At 51.9% G+C, this 15472-nt stretch overlaps 1 protein-coding gene across 5 annotated transcripts in view; it reads left to right on the forward strand.

Moving 5' to 3' along the window:
• Nucleotides 1-14679, forward strand: part of BCL9 (BCL9 transcription coactivator) — a 28499-nt gene extending 13820 nt beyond the window's left edge. For 3 of the 5 annotated variants that reach the window (XM_032205066.1, XM_032205058.1, XM_032205074.1), the window contains exons 2-9: nt 41-123; nt 3140-3446; nt 4993-5309; nt 6232-6421; nt 6890-6989; nt 7426-9655; nt 10988-11248; nt 12492-14679. In XM_032205066.1, coding sequence (XP_032060957.1) covers nt 3394-3446; nt 4993-5309; nt 6232-6421; nt 6890-6989; nt 7426-9655; nt 10988-11248; nt 12492-13609 — 4269 coding nt within the window. In that variant the 5' untranslated portion in view covers nt 41-123; nt 3140-3393 and the 3' untranslated portion in view covers nt 13610-14679. The remainder of the gene's footprint in view (nt 1-40; nt 124-3139; nt 3447-4992; nt 5310-6231; nt 6422-6889; nt 6990-7425; nt 9656-10987; nt 11249-12491) is intronic. The other 2 variants (XM_032205086.1, XM_032205081.1) reach the window with 2 other exon arrangements.
• The last annotated feature ends 793 nt before the right edge of the window (nt 14680-15472 follow it).

Genomic DNA, 15472 nt, shown 5'->3' on the forward strand with positions numbered 1-15472 from the left:
GTTCCTGCTGCTGAAGCTCTGCTTCTCTCCTTTTTTTCAGGTGATCATTGCTTGTGAGAGGAGTGGTTCGCACCTCATGGCCTCCACAATGAGTACTGCTGTGTCGTGACGCCAGGGGTCTCGGTAAGCTACTTGACGGGAAGGGGAGGGCCTGTCATGTCTCCATGAATGTGGGTCCGTCTCTCTTGTCTCTGAAACTGATGTTTAAAGCCATTCTGTGCCATCCAAACTGGGAGCAGCCACCGAGTTGGGTGAGGCTACTTTTCACCTGTTCTCACCTCCTCCTTTGAGCTTGCAGTGGCACTGATGTGGTTGCATCATCAACCAGATCAAGGGGACTGATCCAGCTGAACAGAGATTTCTCCTGTTTTCCTTGGGTTGGTTCCCGCTTGGATCTTCCCCTGATCTGGTCAGGAGAGGGATGGTGAGAATGAGCAGATTGCTGAACCACCCCTCTTTCTTTTCTCCTGTGTACCTTCAAGCAACCCTGCAAACACAGCCCCAGAGTCAGCTTGCCGAAATGCTTTGGGAAGTGGCTTGACCATTCATCGTCAACGAACCTCCCTCTAATTTCAACCCAATGATAAGGGCTGTGCTTTGGCAGGCAGGCTTCAGCTGCAAAAATACATTTCTCTGGAGATTTTCCATTATTGAACCCCAGATTTCCAGACAGACATACGTTAGAAGTGCATTTAGAAAAATCATGAGGCATCCCATTTCACATTATAAAAGACGGTGTGTTCCCAGTGTGCAGAAATGAGAAGCAGAGGAAGGTGAGTTGCTGTTCTTCCGATATATCCAATGAATATATTGATGTGTCCTTTATAGCTCTCTCTGTTAAGAAGAAATTTAAACTGAGATTGGAAAACAGAATTCCTTGCAGAACGTATCAATTCCAGCAGCTGGAAGATACGTGTATATATAGCATAAAATGCATGGCTAAAAAATGGGAGGTTTTTTAATTTGCTCTGTGAAGTACTTGGAAGTTTGGTGCTGTCGGAAGTCCCGTGCAGAGGGGGTGATCTCGGTTCTGTTCTTCATGTTTTCCCACGGCACTGTGCAGGACTGGGTGTCTGAGACAATTCTCATCTAGTAATTTGTGAAAGGTAGCATCATAAGGCATAAATAGCAAAAGTGGAAAAGCAGAGGAAGGAACAAGTAGAATACTGGAGTCTGTCACACAGGCGCCCACGCAGTGCTTTTAGCATTGAGCTCCACTCTTTAATGCTATTGTTCCTGTTCTCTGTTACCTGAAATTCACTCTGTTTTCAGTCACGCCTTCACCTGAAGTGAGGATTCTCTAGTCTCCCTGAGTTACACTGATTTTTACTGATGCCTGAGTGTATTTTGAAAAGTGTTGTAATTCAGTGCAGTCGATAATGTTACAGTTTTGTTGTCGAACAGACAGAGGAGTTGAATTTGCATGGAACGTTGGGACAATTTAGATGTTTAGGAAAATGTTCTTTTTTGTCCTCAATGTGTCTGTGCAGCACCAGCTCCAATTACAGCCTGATAGTGGTAACAATAGGAACCCAACATTGTTCTCGGAATCAATGGGATAACCAGCTCACAGCTCCAGCGAGATGTAGGGATCCTGTGGAGCGTGTGGCTGGGACTGGGGTTCACCTGATCGTGCCAAGTAAGAGGCAGGACAAATGAGGCTGTTACTGCAGAAACATTCCCCTCGTTAATGGGGTTGTGCAGCGCAGTGGAGGTGAGCATATGGAGCAGGATATTCCTCTGGCTTGCTGAGGAGGTACATGGTAGAGAGGAGGTGATGTTTGGGAGGTGATACGCTTCATAGAAGGGCTACAGAGGAAGGACTGTGGGGTGCTATCCTGTTAAAGTGCAGTGATACAAAGTCACTAAAATATGTAATGGCACCACAGCCTCGTAATATCATTTTGGGGAACCAGAGAACCAGCTGCTCGATAATGCAGGTTACTGAGAACTCTCCTTGGCCAGAGGTGGTCATAAAGTACACGAGTTTCTTAGTCCTCCGGTGTCAACACATAAGCAAAGCGCTTTTTCCTTTTTACAAACAATCCAAACAGTTGTCTATCCATAATATTCAAGGCGCTCCCAGTCCGATGAGATTTATTTTGTTTCATTTGATACAGACAGGAAGAAACTGCTTCTTCGGTGCTGAGGAGGAATACCAGGAATATTTACATTTGAATAATATTTAACTAGCATTGCTTAATACATTAACAATAAATCTTGGTTAGATTCTAAATTAAGTGGATTTGCATCTGAGTAGATGAGATGAGCAGAAGAGATTCTGTTGAAACATAAACAAGACAGAAATTTGTTCCAAAATAATTTAGCCCAAAGGACATAAACAGTAATGTTCAATAGTTTCTTCCCCCAGAAACACTTGTAAGTGTCGTGTTGCCTGCATCACACATATTTGTTTATTAGCAAGAAGCTGAAAAAAATGCTTATTTTGTTGTGCGTGTTTTTTTATTATTCTTATTTTTTTTAAGGTCTTGATAGTTTGTACAGTGTTGCTGAGCAAATTTAGAGGGGCAGCTCTCTAGCGATCTCTTGGCCTTTCTAATAGAAATAATGACTGACTAACCTCTCTGGTATTTACAGAGTAATCACAGCATAGCTGGTTGCTTACAGGTGGTCAGGAAGGCATTTTATTTTATTTTCCTCCCTCTGTGCAACTCTTAGCACACATCAATGAACTTATGTCTGGTTATATTGGACCAAGGAGACAGAAAAGATTTGAGCAGAGTTTATGTTCTTAGGAAATATCAGATTATGGCCGTTCACGGGGGAATTCTGGATAGCTAAGTCATGTGGGGGATTTGTCATTTTGGCTTCCTGCTGACTTGCTGTGAGGTGTCTTCAAGCTGAGCACAGACACGGAATCAAAGCTTCCAGGTATGAGAAGCTTCCCCACGCAATTTAAGTGGCTGAAGGGAAGCTTGGCCTCGCCGCCTGTAAACCGAGCGGCCAGCCGGGGCTGCCTCTGCTTTGAAATACGCAGCTGTGCGGAGCCATCTGAGAGCTCTTCTCCTGCGTCTTCGCAGTGACGGGCAAGGACTGCCATGTGCTGCTTCGCAGACGCGTCTGCTTGCAGAGTTCCTCACCAGATTTCTCTTCTCTTCTTGTGGGCTGGTTTTAACAGTGTGCCCTGGAGATGCGAGACTTCCCCTGGGCAGCAGGAGGCACGCGTCTAGAGAATGCTGGAGCTGCAGGAGGGAAGCGCCCCGTGCAAAACCAGAGAGGAGCAAAGAGAAAAAAGGCAAGCAGACAGACAGCGCTGAGAGAAGCGGGTGGCAGGAACTGCTTCAGAGCTGCCTCTGGTGGCACAGTCCCCAGAGGAACTTGACGAGAGCCCATCTGCCTGCGTGTGAGACTGTGAGCTCAGGATTTCTGTCAATGCATTCCAGTAACCCCAAAGTGAGGAACTCCCCGTCAGGCAACACACAGAGGTAAGGAAAAGAGCCAGCAGCGCGTGGTGCTGCCCCTGCTCTGCTGCGGTGCGAGCCGAGGACAGGTGCATGCGACTTACCGAGCTTCCTCTGCGCTCCTGTCGGGTGTGCTGGGTACCTGGGCGCTGGCTGCACGGTGTGGATGAGCCCCCATGTTCGTTAGGTTCGGGGTGAGCTGAAAGAGCTCTTAACCTGTGGGGTTTGGCCTCTCCGTTCCTCCTGCCCTCCTCCCTTCCACCAGGTGTCTAAGTAGGTTGGAGGAGAGCGAACGTGCCGTTTCTATCCGTTTGTGCTCTTCCCCTCAACCCCTTCTAATTATCTGTTTCCCCGAGGGGTAGTTGGGCAGCAGAAGGTCTCTGTCTGTACTTCCACACAAAATGCTTCCCTCCCGCTGTGTGCCGAAGCAGCCTGGAGAACTGATCAGCCGTGCCCCAAGATCATCCGGATCGTTCACCTGCCAGTGCAGCGGGTCAGCATCTCTCCTCCGCTAAGCTGGAAGGGGAAAAATCTGGAAGTGAAAAGCGTCCGGGGACGCGCAGTGGTCTGACTGACAGCATTCTCCAGTTCGATTATTTACTCCTAGAGGTCACCGGGAGCTGGGAGTGACTCAGAGGGAATGCCTCTGAGGCAGATGCCTGTCCAAAGGAGGAGCTGGCACGCGCCAGTCCCACAGCGAGGATGCTAGCGAGCACTGCCTGCTGGAAGCAGTGGTGATGGGAAAACAAAATGCAGGAGATCTGGTAGCAATGGAGTAACTGGATGCTGAGGAGGACAGGATGCCTGATGTGTGTGCAAAACCCAGGGGAGCGAAGTATTTTTAGGATGCAATCGGCTGAATGAAGGAGGGGAGGAAAGGATTTTGCATTTCCTTTGGCAAATGCAAGAAGCTTCATCTGCCCCATTTTGCAGGAGCGTGCAGGGAGATGGTATCCTTCCCTTTCCTTCTTCAGAGGCAGGTTGAAGCTGGTTTAATTGTTTTCACGGTCAGAGGTTTGTGTTTTCCTGGCAGCTCGCCCCAACGTATGATGAATGCCGCAGTAATGCTGGGTTTTCCTTGTGCTCCCTGTAGAACTGGATAGGGAGGAGCAGGGGGGGTCTGCTCAGATGGGAGCTGTGCTGTGTGATTTGGGTCCGGGAGAGTGGTGAGGTGAACTTTATTGTGCCGCCTCTGTTTACTCTGAGCTGCGCTTGGTGTGAGGCGCTTCTCTGTGCACATAGAAACCGTTGTCTTTATTGACAGAAGCCCCAGAGGTAGGTCCTCATGTGACAGCAGTTCCTGGGATCTGGCAGGTCCGCAGCCTGCCCTGGTGCCTTCTTGAGCAATGAGATCCCATCTTGGATAATAACCCTTTCAGGGCACGTTCAGAAAAGCACCTGGATGACTCCAAGCTTGCAGGCATTTCTTATTTGTCAGCAATTGTCTTCGCTTGCAGAGGTGGCACTGGTTGTTTCTGCTTTCTCTTCCCACAGGGTTGAATGAATCCATGGAATGATTTGTCACTTTCTTTTCTTTCCTTTTGTTTTTTTTTCCTCCCTCTGTCCCCAGTAGCCCCAAATCAAAGCAGGAGGTGATGGTCCGTCCCCCTACAGTGATGTCCCCGTCTGGCAACCCCCAGCTGGATTCCAAATTTTCCAACCAGGGCAAACAAGGGGGCTCCACCAGCCAATCCCAGCCCTCTCCCTGTGACCCCAAAAGTGGAGGTCACCCCCCCAAAGTGCTCCCCGGCCCAGGTGGGAGCATGGGGCTAAAGAATGGGGCTGGAAATGGTGCCAAGGGGAAGGGGAAGAGAGAGAGAAGCATTTCGGCAGACTCCTTTGAACAGAGGGAAGCCGGGACTCCTAATGACGACCCTGAAATCAAAGGTACGTTTGCTAGGGTACGGGCACAAATGCAGGCAATTAGTAGGTGTCCTCTGTGGGATGGAGAAGTGCTAGGCAAGCGTTAGCGAAATGTTTCTTTGCCTCTGGTTCTCTAAGTTCCAGCCAGCGATGTCCAAGGGTCTTGAGGGCAAGCAAAGAGGGGAGGTTGTCGTAGCTGGCATCGGTAAACGCGTCTGTTCTCATCATGTTCAGTGGACGTGCAGGCCTGGCTCTGGTGGGAAAGTTCCTTTGTAACTCTGAAACTCCCCCAGAGGATTTGAAAGTACAAATGCAACCTGTTGGTTTCCTTCTGGCCTTTGGCCTTTCAGGAACTGCTCTGTTGTAACTGGGGTTTTGAACAATACGCAAGCCTGTTTTGTCAACACAGATACATAACCCGGAGCACCCTGGCTGGTAGCACAAGGCAGAGAGTTGGGATTTCTGGGTTCTGTTCCTGGCTCCAATATTGCCCTTGTGAAGCGGTGGGAAAACAGATGAGGTGGGCAGTTGTCCATCTCTCGTTTATTGCCCATTTGCGAGGTCTCCTGGCTAAGGTGGCTGAAGAGGAGGGGAAAAAAGCTGGGTTTGGCCCAGTGTGTTCTCCTTAGATGCAGACACTTGTATATTTGGACGTCTCCGTGTCTAGTTCTCCTGCTATTCTGTGTGACCGTTAGAGAATGCAACGGGATCGGCTCTGGGAGCTGCCCCTTGTCTCCAAATGGGACAGGCTGAGCTTTCTGCCAGCAGGGCCTGTAGCAGCATGGAGGCACTGGGGGGAGGGTGCGTGGCGTAACGGAAGAATCGCTTTTAGCAGTGCGTGAGGGGGAAGCGGAGGAAAATCTCTGTTTCCAGATATGAACCAGGAATGGTTCCCAAAGAGCTCCCAGGATAGTGATTCCCCTCTTTCCCTCTTTCGCCCTTCCAGACTGCAATTCTGCCGATCACGTGAAGTCCCAGGATTCTCAGCACACCCCACACTCCATGACTCCTTCAAATGCTTCAGCCCCGAGGTCTTCCACACCTTCCCATGGCCTGACTGCTACTTTGGAGCCAGCAAGTGGCCAGAAGACTCCATCCAAAGTGGTTTACGTCTTTTCTACTGAGATGGCCAACAAGTAGGTAGATGCTTGAATGCCTTCAGAAAGCAAGGCTTAGACCTGTGCTCCCTTCTTATGAAATTCTTGTGTGCTCTTCCTCCATCCGGTGTGTTTTTGTAGCAAAAAGGCATTTTTAATTGTTTTGGAGATGCCGAAAGGGCTGGAGTGGGGAACATCACTGCCTCTTGCCCTCCAAAAAGTGATTATTTAGTCCTCGGAGGTGCAGTTTTGGCAAATGCTGATAAGATACTCGTTTGCAGTCCATGCAGCGAGTACAGCTGGGGTGACTTGAACCAAGACATGACCCCTAAATGGCGATGAGTTTGTAGATGTGAGCATTTTTCTCTTGCTACTCATCTGGAGTCAAAATATGTGTGGTTGAGTCTTTCTCCCTTCTGCCAGCTGAAGGATAGAAGGGAGGATGGTTAGGAAAATTTGGTTCTTAGCTTCACCTGGATATGTGCATCTGTCTGTCTGTCTTTGCAGGGCTGCAGAAGCTGTGCTGAAGGGACAGGTGGAAACCATTGTGTCCTTTCATATCCAGAACATCTCAAACAGCAAGGCGGAACGAAACACTGTACCCTTGGTAGGGAGTTACCTGCATGTGGGTGGGAAGGGAAATGGTAAATGTGCTTGTGCGTGTGTGATTCAGAGAGAGGGATGGTTGTTTATGCTCTGGGATAAATTGTAGGATGGAAAAGAGAGGGAGAGTTGGCCTAGCCTTCCTCAAATAAATGTCTTGGATTATCCAAAGAGGAGTTTGAGTCTCGCAGTATTTGGGTGGTGTATTTCCAACCCACTGCTCACGCAGAGCCTGCACAGAAGCAAGGGGTACCTGCTGTAATGTGTGTGCAAAATCTCTCTCGTATTGCCAAGATGCCGCTCCGTAAAGACTGCGTGGAAGCTACCCTTCCTTGCGGAGCGTGGGCTGGGGGGGTCGGGACAGGGCATTTCATTGGCACCTCTGCTTGTGTGGCACAGCCGTGAGAAGAGGAGTGATGGCGTGTGCCTTTCTCTTTCAGAACCCCCAGATCTCTGCACTTCGGACTGAACCCAAGCCCCTGCCGCAGCCGCAGCCCCCCGCCGCCCAGGACCAGAACCCTCCCCAGAACGCCAAAATGCAGCCGACTCCACCCGTGTCAGCACCGGTGTCCAAACCCACTGGTCCCCCGTGTCCCATAGATCAGGACAGCCCCAGCGTGGAAAGCAAAGTGATGTCGGTGGGCAGCCCCGCCAACTCCACCCCATTGCAGACGGAAGGATTTGGGCAGAGTTCAACCCCCAACAACCGTGCAGTGAGCCCGGTGTCCCAAGGTAGCAATAGCTCCGCTGCAGACCCCAAAGGTCCTCCCCAGCCGGTGTCCGGTGGGGACCCGTCCAGTCTGGGCGAGAATCCGGACGGGCTGTCGCAGGAGCAGCTGGAGCACCGGGAGCGCTCCTTGCAGACCCTGAGAGACATTCAGCGCATGCTCTTCCCCGACGAGAAGGAGTTTGCGGGAGGGCAGAGCGGGGGGCCGCCCCCCAACTCTGGGGTGCTGGATGGTCCCCAAAAGAAACCCGAAGGGCCGATACAGGCCATGATGGCTCAATCCCAAAGTTTAGGCAAAGGGTCAGGGTCTCGGACAGATGGAGGGGCTCCGTTTGGCCCTCAAGGACACAGGGACATGCCCTTTTCCCCAGACGAAATGGGGCCGCCACCAATGAACTCCCAGTCGGGACCCATCGGCCCCGACCACCTGGACCACATGACTCCCGAGCAGGTGGCCTGGCTCAAGCTGCAGCAGGAGTTCTACGAGGAGAAGAGAAGGAAGCAAGAGCAGGTGGTCGTGCAGCAGTGTTCCCTGCAGGACATGATGGTCCACCAGCACGGACCTCGCGGCGTCGTGCGAGGCCCTCCCCCCCCCTACCAGATGACCCCAGGGGAAGGCTGGGGGCCCGGGGGTCCCGAGCCCTTCCCCGAGGGCATGAACATGTCCCACTCGCTGCCCCCCAGGGGCATGGCCCCTCATCCCAACATGCCTGGGAGCCAGATGCGCCTGCCCGGTTTTGCGGGAATGATGAACCCTGACATGGAGGGCCCCAACGTCCCAAATCCCGCCTCCCGGCCGGGGCTTTCAGGGGTCAGTTGGCCAGACGACGTGCCAAAAATCCCAGACGGCCGCAACTTCCCTCCCGGCCAGGGCGTCTTCAGCGGCCCCGGCCGAGGGGAGCGGTTCCCCAACCCGCAGGGCCTGCCCGAAGAGATCTATCAGCAGCAGCTGGCCGAGAAGCAGATGGGCCTCCCCCCGGGCCTCAACATGGAGGGCATCCGGCCCGGCATGGAGATCAACAGGATGATTCCCTCCCAGAGACACATGGAGCCCGGGAATAACCCCATCTTCCCGCGCATGCCGGTGGAAGGGCCGATGAGCCCCTCCCGGGGGGACTTCCCCAAAGGAATCCCCCCCCAGATGGGCTCCAGCAGGGAGCTGGAGTTCGGGATGGGCCCCGGCGGCATGAAGGGGGACATGGGCATGAACGTCAGCATGGGCTCCAACCCACCCCTGGTACCTCAGAAGCTGAGGGAGGCGGGAGTCGGGCCGGAAGAGATGATGAAGCTGCGGCCCGGCGTCTCGGAGATGCTCTCCTCCCAGCAGAAGATGGTGCCGTTGCCGTTCGGGGAGCACCCGCAGCAGGAGTATGGCATGGGTCCCAGGCCTTTCCTTCCCATGTCTCAGGGCCCAGGAGTTGGCCTCCGAAATCTCAGAGAACAGATGGGGCCTGACCAAAGGACTAACAACCGGCTCAGCCACATGCCGCCACTACCTCTCAACCCCACCAGTAACCCCAACAGCCTCAACACTGCTCCCCCCGCACAGCGCAGCCTGGGCCGCAAGCCCCTGGATATCTCTGCAGCCGGTCAGGTGCATTCTCCGGGGATCAACCCCCTGAAGTCTCCCACCATGCGCCAGGTGCAGTCTCCCATGATGGGGTCTCCCTCGGGGAACCTCAAGTCCCCCCAGACGCCCTCCCAGCTGGCAGGAATGCTCGCGGGCCCCACTGCCGCAGCTGCCGCTGCCTCCATTAAGTCCCCCCCGGTCTTGGGGTCTGCTGCTGCTTCTCCTGTCCACCTCAAGTCTCCGTCTCTCCCCGCACCTTCTCCGGGATGGACTTCGTCTCCAAAGCCTCCTTTGCAGAGCCCCGGGATTCCCCCGAACCACAAGGCGTCTCTCACCATGTCGTCTCCGGCCATGCTGGGGAACGTGGAGTCGGGTGAGTGCCCCCTCCTCGTCCCAACTCTGTCTTGTGCCCTAGCTGCTGGGGGTGAGGGCTGGTGGCTGGGAGGACAGCGAAGTAACGGGTTGGGTGTAGAGGTACGAAATGCTTCGGAATAAAAAGTTCCGACAAAGACATGCAGAGCGTAGGGGCCAGTCGTGTGTCCAGGTGTGGTTACAGCTTTCCAGGTGTCCCAGCCCAGATGAGGAGATGTGCTAACGTTTGTTTGGGCTTTGAGCGCTTTGGAGAGAGCTGAGCAGCCAGCGGGTGCTGTATGATCCCCCTTTGCTAGCAAACCTGAGCCCTGCTGTGACCTGGGACCTTGGCACGGAGGTCTGAGAGCCCAGCCTGCTCCTGAACAGCTTGGGGCTGTTCACCGTGGGTCTCTCCCCACAGCCAGGCTCCAAGCTCCGGAGCTTTCCGGCCTGGGGAAACCTCTGAGCTGGGAGAGGTTTGCCCACGTTGCCCTCTAGTGCTGCTGCGGGTAACAGGCAGCGCTGGGGGGACGGCGCCTGCCTGCTGAGAGCAGGGGAATCCCAGCAGTGGTGCCGCAGGGAGGCTGACCCCTTGCAGTGCTGAGCAGGGTTGCTGGCCGGGCTGTGCCAGCACTTCAGCATTTTTTCTTCAAATGTGATGTGGAGATCGTGGCTGAAGGACAAAGGAGGCTGGAGGTGCAGTTACCTCTAGTTTGGGGAGAGAAGGATTATGGTAAGCTAGTAAGGGCAGAGAATTCTTCTTTAACTGGATGAAGCAGTAAATACATATATGTAAAAGCAGAAATGAAATTAAAACAAGGAGTTTTGCTTGTAGCTTCTCTGATATAGCTCGTCAGAAATCTGCCCACATGTCTCAGTGTAATATCTGCTCCAGCTTTTCATCGCACCGCACGCATCTTTTGTGTTCGCTTGGTGCTGCTTCAAGAAAAAGGGAAGGGAGTTGCAGTTGACATCTGGTGGGCGCAGGATCAGTTAACTGACTGTGTATTTATTTGGATTTTTATGGCTAGACGTAGCACGTATGTGTGTCTTCAGTGCGTGGAAAGTGAACTGTAGGGTTTTCAGACATACCTGGTGGTGTTTTCTGTAGATTTGTACAGGCTCCTGAGAGTTCCAGAAGTGCAGAATCCAGGATAACAAATGTTTACCAAATCTTGACCAACAGGCTTATTTTTCTGGTTACTTTTCACAGGCGTTGGCTGTATGAGTCAGATGGTCCCTTGTAATAAAAGGGTTTTAAAGTTTTTGAGATCTCCTAGGAGAAGAGGGTGTGATTTAAGGAGAAAAACGGTGAAAAAAATAAATAATTTCTCCTTCTTTTTCCCCCTCCAAGGTGGTCCACCTCCTTCCACAGTCAGCCAGTCTGCTCCTGCGACTCTCCCTGGAAATCTTCCCTCTAGCAGCCCTTACACAATGCCTCCGGAGCCAACCCTCTCCCAGAACCCTCTGTCCATCATGATGTCCAGGATGTCCAAATTTGCCATGCCCAGCTCAACACCGCTCTATCATGATGCCATCAAAACCGTGGCCAGCTCAGATGATGACTCCCCTCCGGCACGCTCCCCAAATTTGCCACCTATGAACAGTGTACCAGGTAAGAAACTCAAGGCAACGTAAGCCCAAGCTTTCGGGCAGTACAGTGAGAGTGATTGGTGTGGAAGCTTCATCAGATGAAGGTGGTGAGAGGGGAAACATTAAAGGATATATAGTCATGGGGTGTTTTATGCATGGGAGAGATTCCCACTCTTATTCCACAAGCGGGATAACTGGCGTGAGTGAAGGCTGTTCATGGGGATAATCATCAGACCTACAATGTGTTACCTAGAAGAAACCATTCTTCCCTTGTTTTCAGACAGTGTCATAGAAGCACCACGAGGTTTCTTTTTTTTATTGACACTGAATCATCTGGTCTTTTCTTCTCCACTATTTTTGTGTGTTGCCTTTCTTACAGAAGAATGTTAGCAGACTTTCTCAAAATGTACATTTTCTGGTAAAGGGAGGAGTGTGTAAAGGCAGGTGACCTCAACTGGGATTGAGGCAAACTGTCGTGGTCTCTACTTCAGAAAGTGGGAGGAAAGGCAAAATAAAATGCTGGTTTTTAGGGCTCTCTCACAGAAAAGTGTGCTCATACGATAAATCCAGTTTCTGCTGACAGTTTAACATTGATGGGTAGACCTGTATTTAATATAAAAGTAGGCTGTAGGCCCTCCGCCCGGTTGAATTAATAGTGGCAAGAGGGGATGACTAGATGTTTGAAGAGAGCAGCAACTGGTAATGAATTCTTGATGAGTTTACCTGTAGCTTCGCTATCTGTTTCGCACACTAATGATAAGAGTTGCTGAATATACCTGGGAAAGCTGACTAATTGAGTAAGTTGGATGCTAGCTCATTAACCTCGCCAATCGCCACCGCCTAGGCTTATCAGCGTTACCTGATTCATCGCTTCTTAGGTTTTGAAAGGAGATTCAGTCACCTCCCGGTGGACAAGTGTCCATGTGCTGATAATCTGCCACAGACTTGTTTGTCACTGACTGCCACGTCTAGACTGCCAGGAAAGTAGCAAAGGTATGAGCTGGGCTGAGATCCTACTTACAGAGCAGGCTTTAGGCCCTTTTTGCTAGAGCAGTGACGAGCTTAGGGAGGCTGCTGTGCAGGTGGCATCAGCTTTCTGGTTCAAATGGCGCTCTCCAGAGCCACTACTGTTGCTGTCTTTAACTAGCAGTAATTGAATTAATTTTTTTGGTGGATGTGGTAACCTTGCAGAAAGCTCTCTGCTGTTTTCCTTGTTTGCTTATGCTTGGCCGTTACCTAAATCCGATTCCTTGTCTCTTCCCTAGGAATGGGCATTAATTCTCAGAATCCTCGAATTTCAGGTCCAAACCCAGTGGGTCCAATGCCAACCCTTAGCCCAATGGGAATGACCCAGCCTCTTTCCCACAACAACCAGATGCCCTCTCCAAATGCTATGGGACCCAATATACCTCCTCACGGGGTCCCCGTGGGACCCGGCCTGATGTCACACAACCCGATGATGGGGCACGGTTCCCAAGAGTCTCCAATGGTACCTCAAGGACGCCTGGGCTTCCCGCAGGGGTTCCCTCCCGTACAGTCCCCTCCACAGCAGGTGCCATTTCCCCACAACGGGCCGAGCGGCGGGCAAGGCAACTTCCCGGCGGGAATGGGCTTCCACGGAGAAGGACCTCTGGGGCGTCCTACCAACCTGCCCCAAAGCTCGACAGATCCAGCACTTTGCAAGACTGGAGGCCCTGGCGGTCCGGACTCCTTCACTGTTCTTGGAAACAACATGCCTTCGGTTTTCACCGATCCGGAGCTGCAGGAGGTGATCCGTCCCGGAGCCACGGGAATACCCGAGTTCGACCTCTCCCGGATTATCCCGTCGGAGAAGCCGAGCCAGACACTACAGTATTTCCCTCGCGGGGAGGTGCCGGGCCGCAAGCAACCGCAGGGGCCCGGGCCCGGCTTCTCCCACATGCAGGGGATGATCGGAGAGCAGACCCCGCGGATGGGACTAACGTTGCCTGGCATGGGGGGCCCCGGGCCGGTGGGGACTCCGGATATCCCTCTCGGGACGGCCCCGTCCATGCCGGGCCACAACCCGATGAGACCGCCGGCCTTCCTGCAGCAGGGCATGATGGGGCCGCACCACCGCATGATGGCACCAGCACAGACGGCGATGCCCGGGCAGCCCGCGCTCATGAGCAACCCCGTGGCCGCCGTGGGCATGATCCCGGGCAAGGACCGAGCCCCCGCGGGGCTGTACAGCCACCCGGGCCCCGTCGGGTCGCCGGGCATGATGATGTCAATGCAGGGCATGATGGGACCCCAACAGAACATCATGATTCCCCCCCAGATGAGGCCCCGAGGCATGGCTGCTGACGTGGGCATGGGAGGATTTAGCCAAGGCCCTGGGAACCCAGGGAACATGATGTTTTAAGCTGCTACCGTAAGACTGGATGTTCTGATCCTTGTGAAGATGAGATTCCGAGTCCTGAGGGCTTTTTTGGGAGCTTCAGGAGTACAGTTTGGCCATGCAATAGGTGAAAAGAGACCAGAGGACGCTTTGGGAAATCTCGAATGTATGGAATTACCTGAAAAAAAAAATTATTCATTTTAACAGGTTGTTTTTTTTTAAGATTTATTTTTTAAAAATTATTTTTGTGGACTTGGGTATCCCGTGATGGCACCTGCTTTGAGAATCTGTAGCTGTATTTTGAGAATTGCCATTTGTCACAAGTTGCACCATTCTCTGTATGTTTACGTCCTTCGGACTGGCTTCTCCCAGGACTCTCGGTTATTTTTGGGGTTTTTTGTGTACTGTACTATATTGTAAAAGGGATTTTAGCAGAGACTTTAGTCTTTGGGGTGAGAGGAGAATGGGATTCTAGGCTGTTTACTTTAGGTGGAGAATCCATCTTCAGAACTTCGGACTATTTTCCTTCAACTCCAATGTATAGAAAAACCAAACTACGACCTCAGAGCAGAGTATTAATGAAAAGCACAAAAAGGAACTTAAGTTCAGTGAGGGGAATCTTTTAAAAGAAATAAATAATAAGTTAAGGACATATTTTTCAAATTATGGCGTGCTGTCCAGCACCTTCTGTCTCTCCCTCCCACTCTTTATTAAATAGGCTTCTCTCTCTCTCCGTCCCCCTTCTGTCTCCTCCTATGGCAGCTGCAATACATTGTGTTATTTTGGGGGGTAAACCTAGGAGCGCCTCTCCTCCTGTGGGGACTCTTCCCACTTTTAGGAAGGGGCTGGACTTGGACACTGTTACATTCTACAGTAGTCTCTCTCACTGTTTCCTATTCTCCTTTTCTTAGAAACCCCAAGTGATTTTATTAATGTGGGAGTGGAACAGACACTAAAAGTTATCCAGGATTTTTTTTGTGGTTATTTTTTTTTTCCTCCCCAGCGTAAAACGTTCTGTGTAACCTCCATTAAATTTGGTACAAAACCACTCGCCAGGGCTGTGGTGTCAGAAAAATAAAATATATTGTTTCTTACAAAGATGAACTGTCTTCTTTATCCAATGCAGCTGTTTCCTAAGTGCATCGGATGGCTGGCCAGATGACTCTTTGCTCCCAGAGATGATCACAGGCAGTCTAGAGGCCAGGTGGGGCAAGCTCCAGCAGCTCATAAAAATTGGCTCTGGAGGCAACCTTGCGAGGCGCTTCTCTTTGCTTACTGCTGGACAGAGCTTGGTTTTCCTCAGAGTGAGGTCTTGCTTCTGAACACCCCCGGGGATGGTGGTTATGATCTTTCTTCCTCAGTTTATCGAGGGTCAAGGAATAGCTGAAGCCCGTCGTCTCTGCCGCTTCCTCTTGGCGAGCGTTCGCAGCACTACAGGTACGTGGTTTGGAGCTTCCCCGCAGCAGCGACGTCTGCCTGCCGAGCGCTGGAATCTTGACACTGTGCAGGCTGCTGGGGCTGTGTGTCCCCCGGGGGCTGCGGGCTGGTGGGCAGGGTCTCTGACTTCTGTCGCTCGGAGGCTGAGGCAGCGGGGAGCGGATGAACTTAAATCACAAAGGTGAGGGAGAAGTCGTTGGTGAGATTTTTATCAAGACAGCCCTGCTGAGTAAATTGTTGCTTTGCTGCGGTTCTCATCGATTGCTTTCTAATCCCCTGTCTCTTCAAACTTGCCTTCTGAGAGAATTTCAGCAAGCAGGTTTTACGGTTTTGTCTATGAGGAGTGAAAGACTGGATGCTAGAACATCGATCGCGAGTTGAGCCCCGCTCCTGGAGAAGACCAGGAGGTGTCAGGTCTGCGGGGAAGGGAGTGGATGCCTGTGCATGAGA

Source organism: Aythya fuligula, chromosome 1, assembly GCF_009819795.1.
Source record: "Aythya fuligula isolate bAytFul2 chromosome 1, bAytFul2.pri, whole genome shotgun sequence".
NCBI lineage: Eukaryota > Metazoa > Chordata > Aves > Anseriformes > Anatidae > Aythya > Aythya fuligula.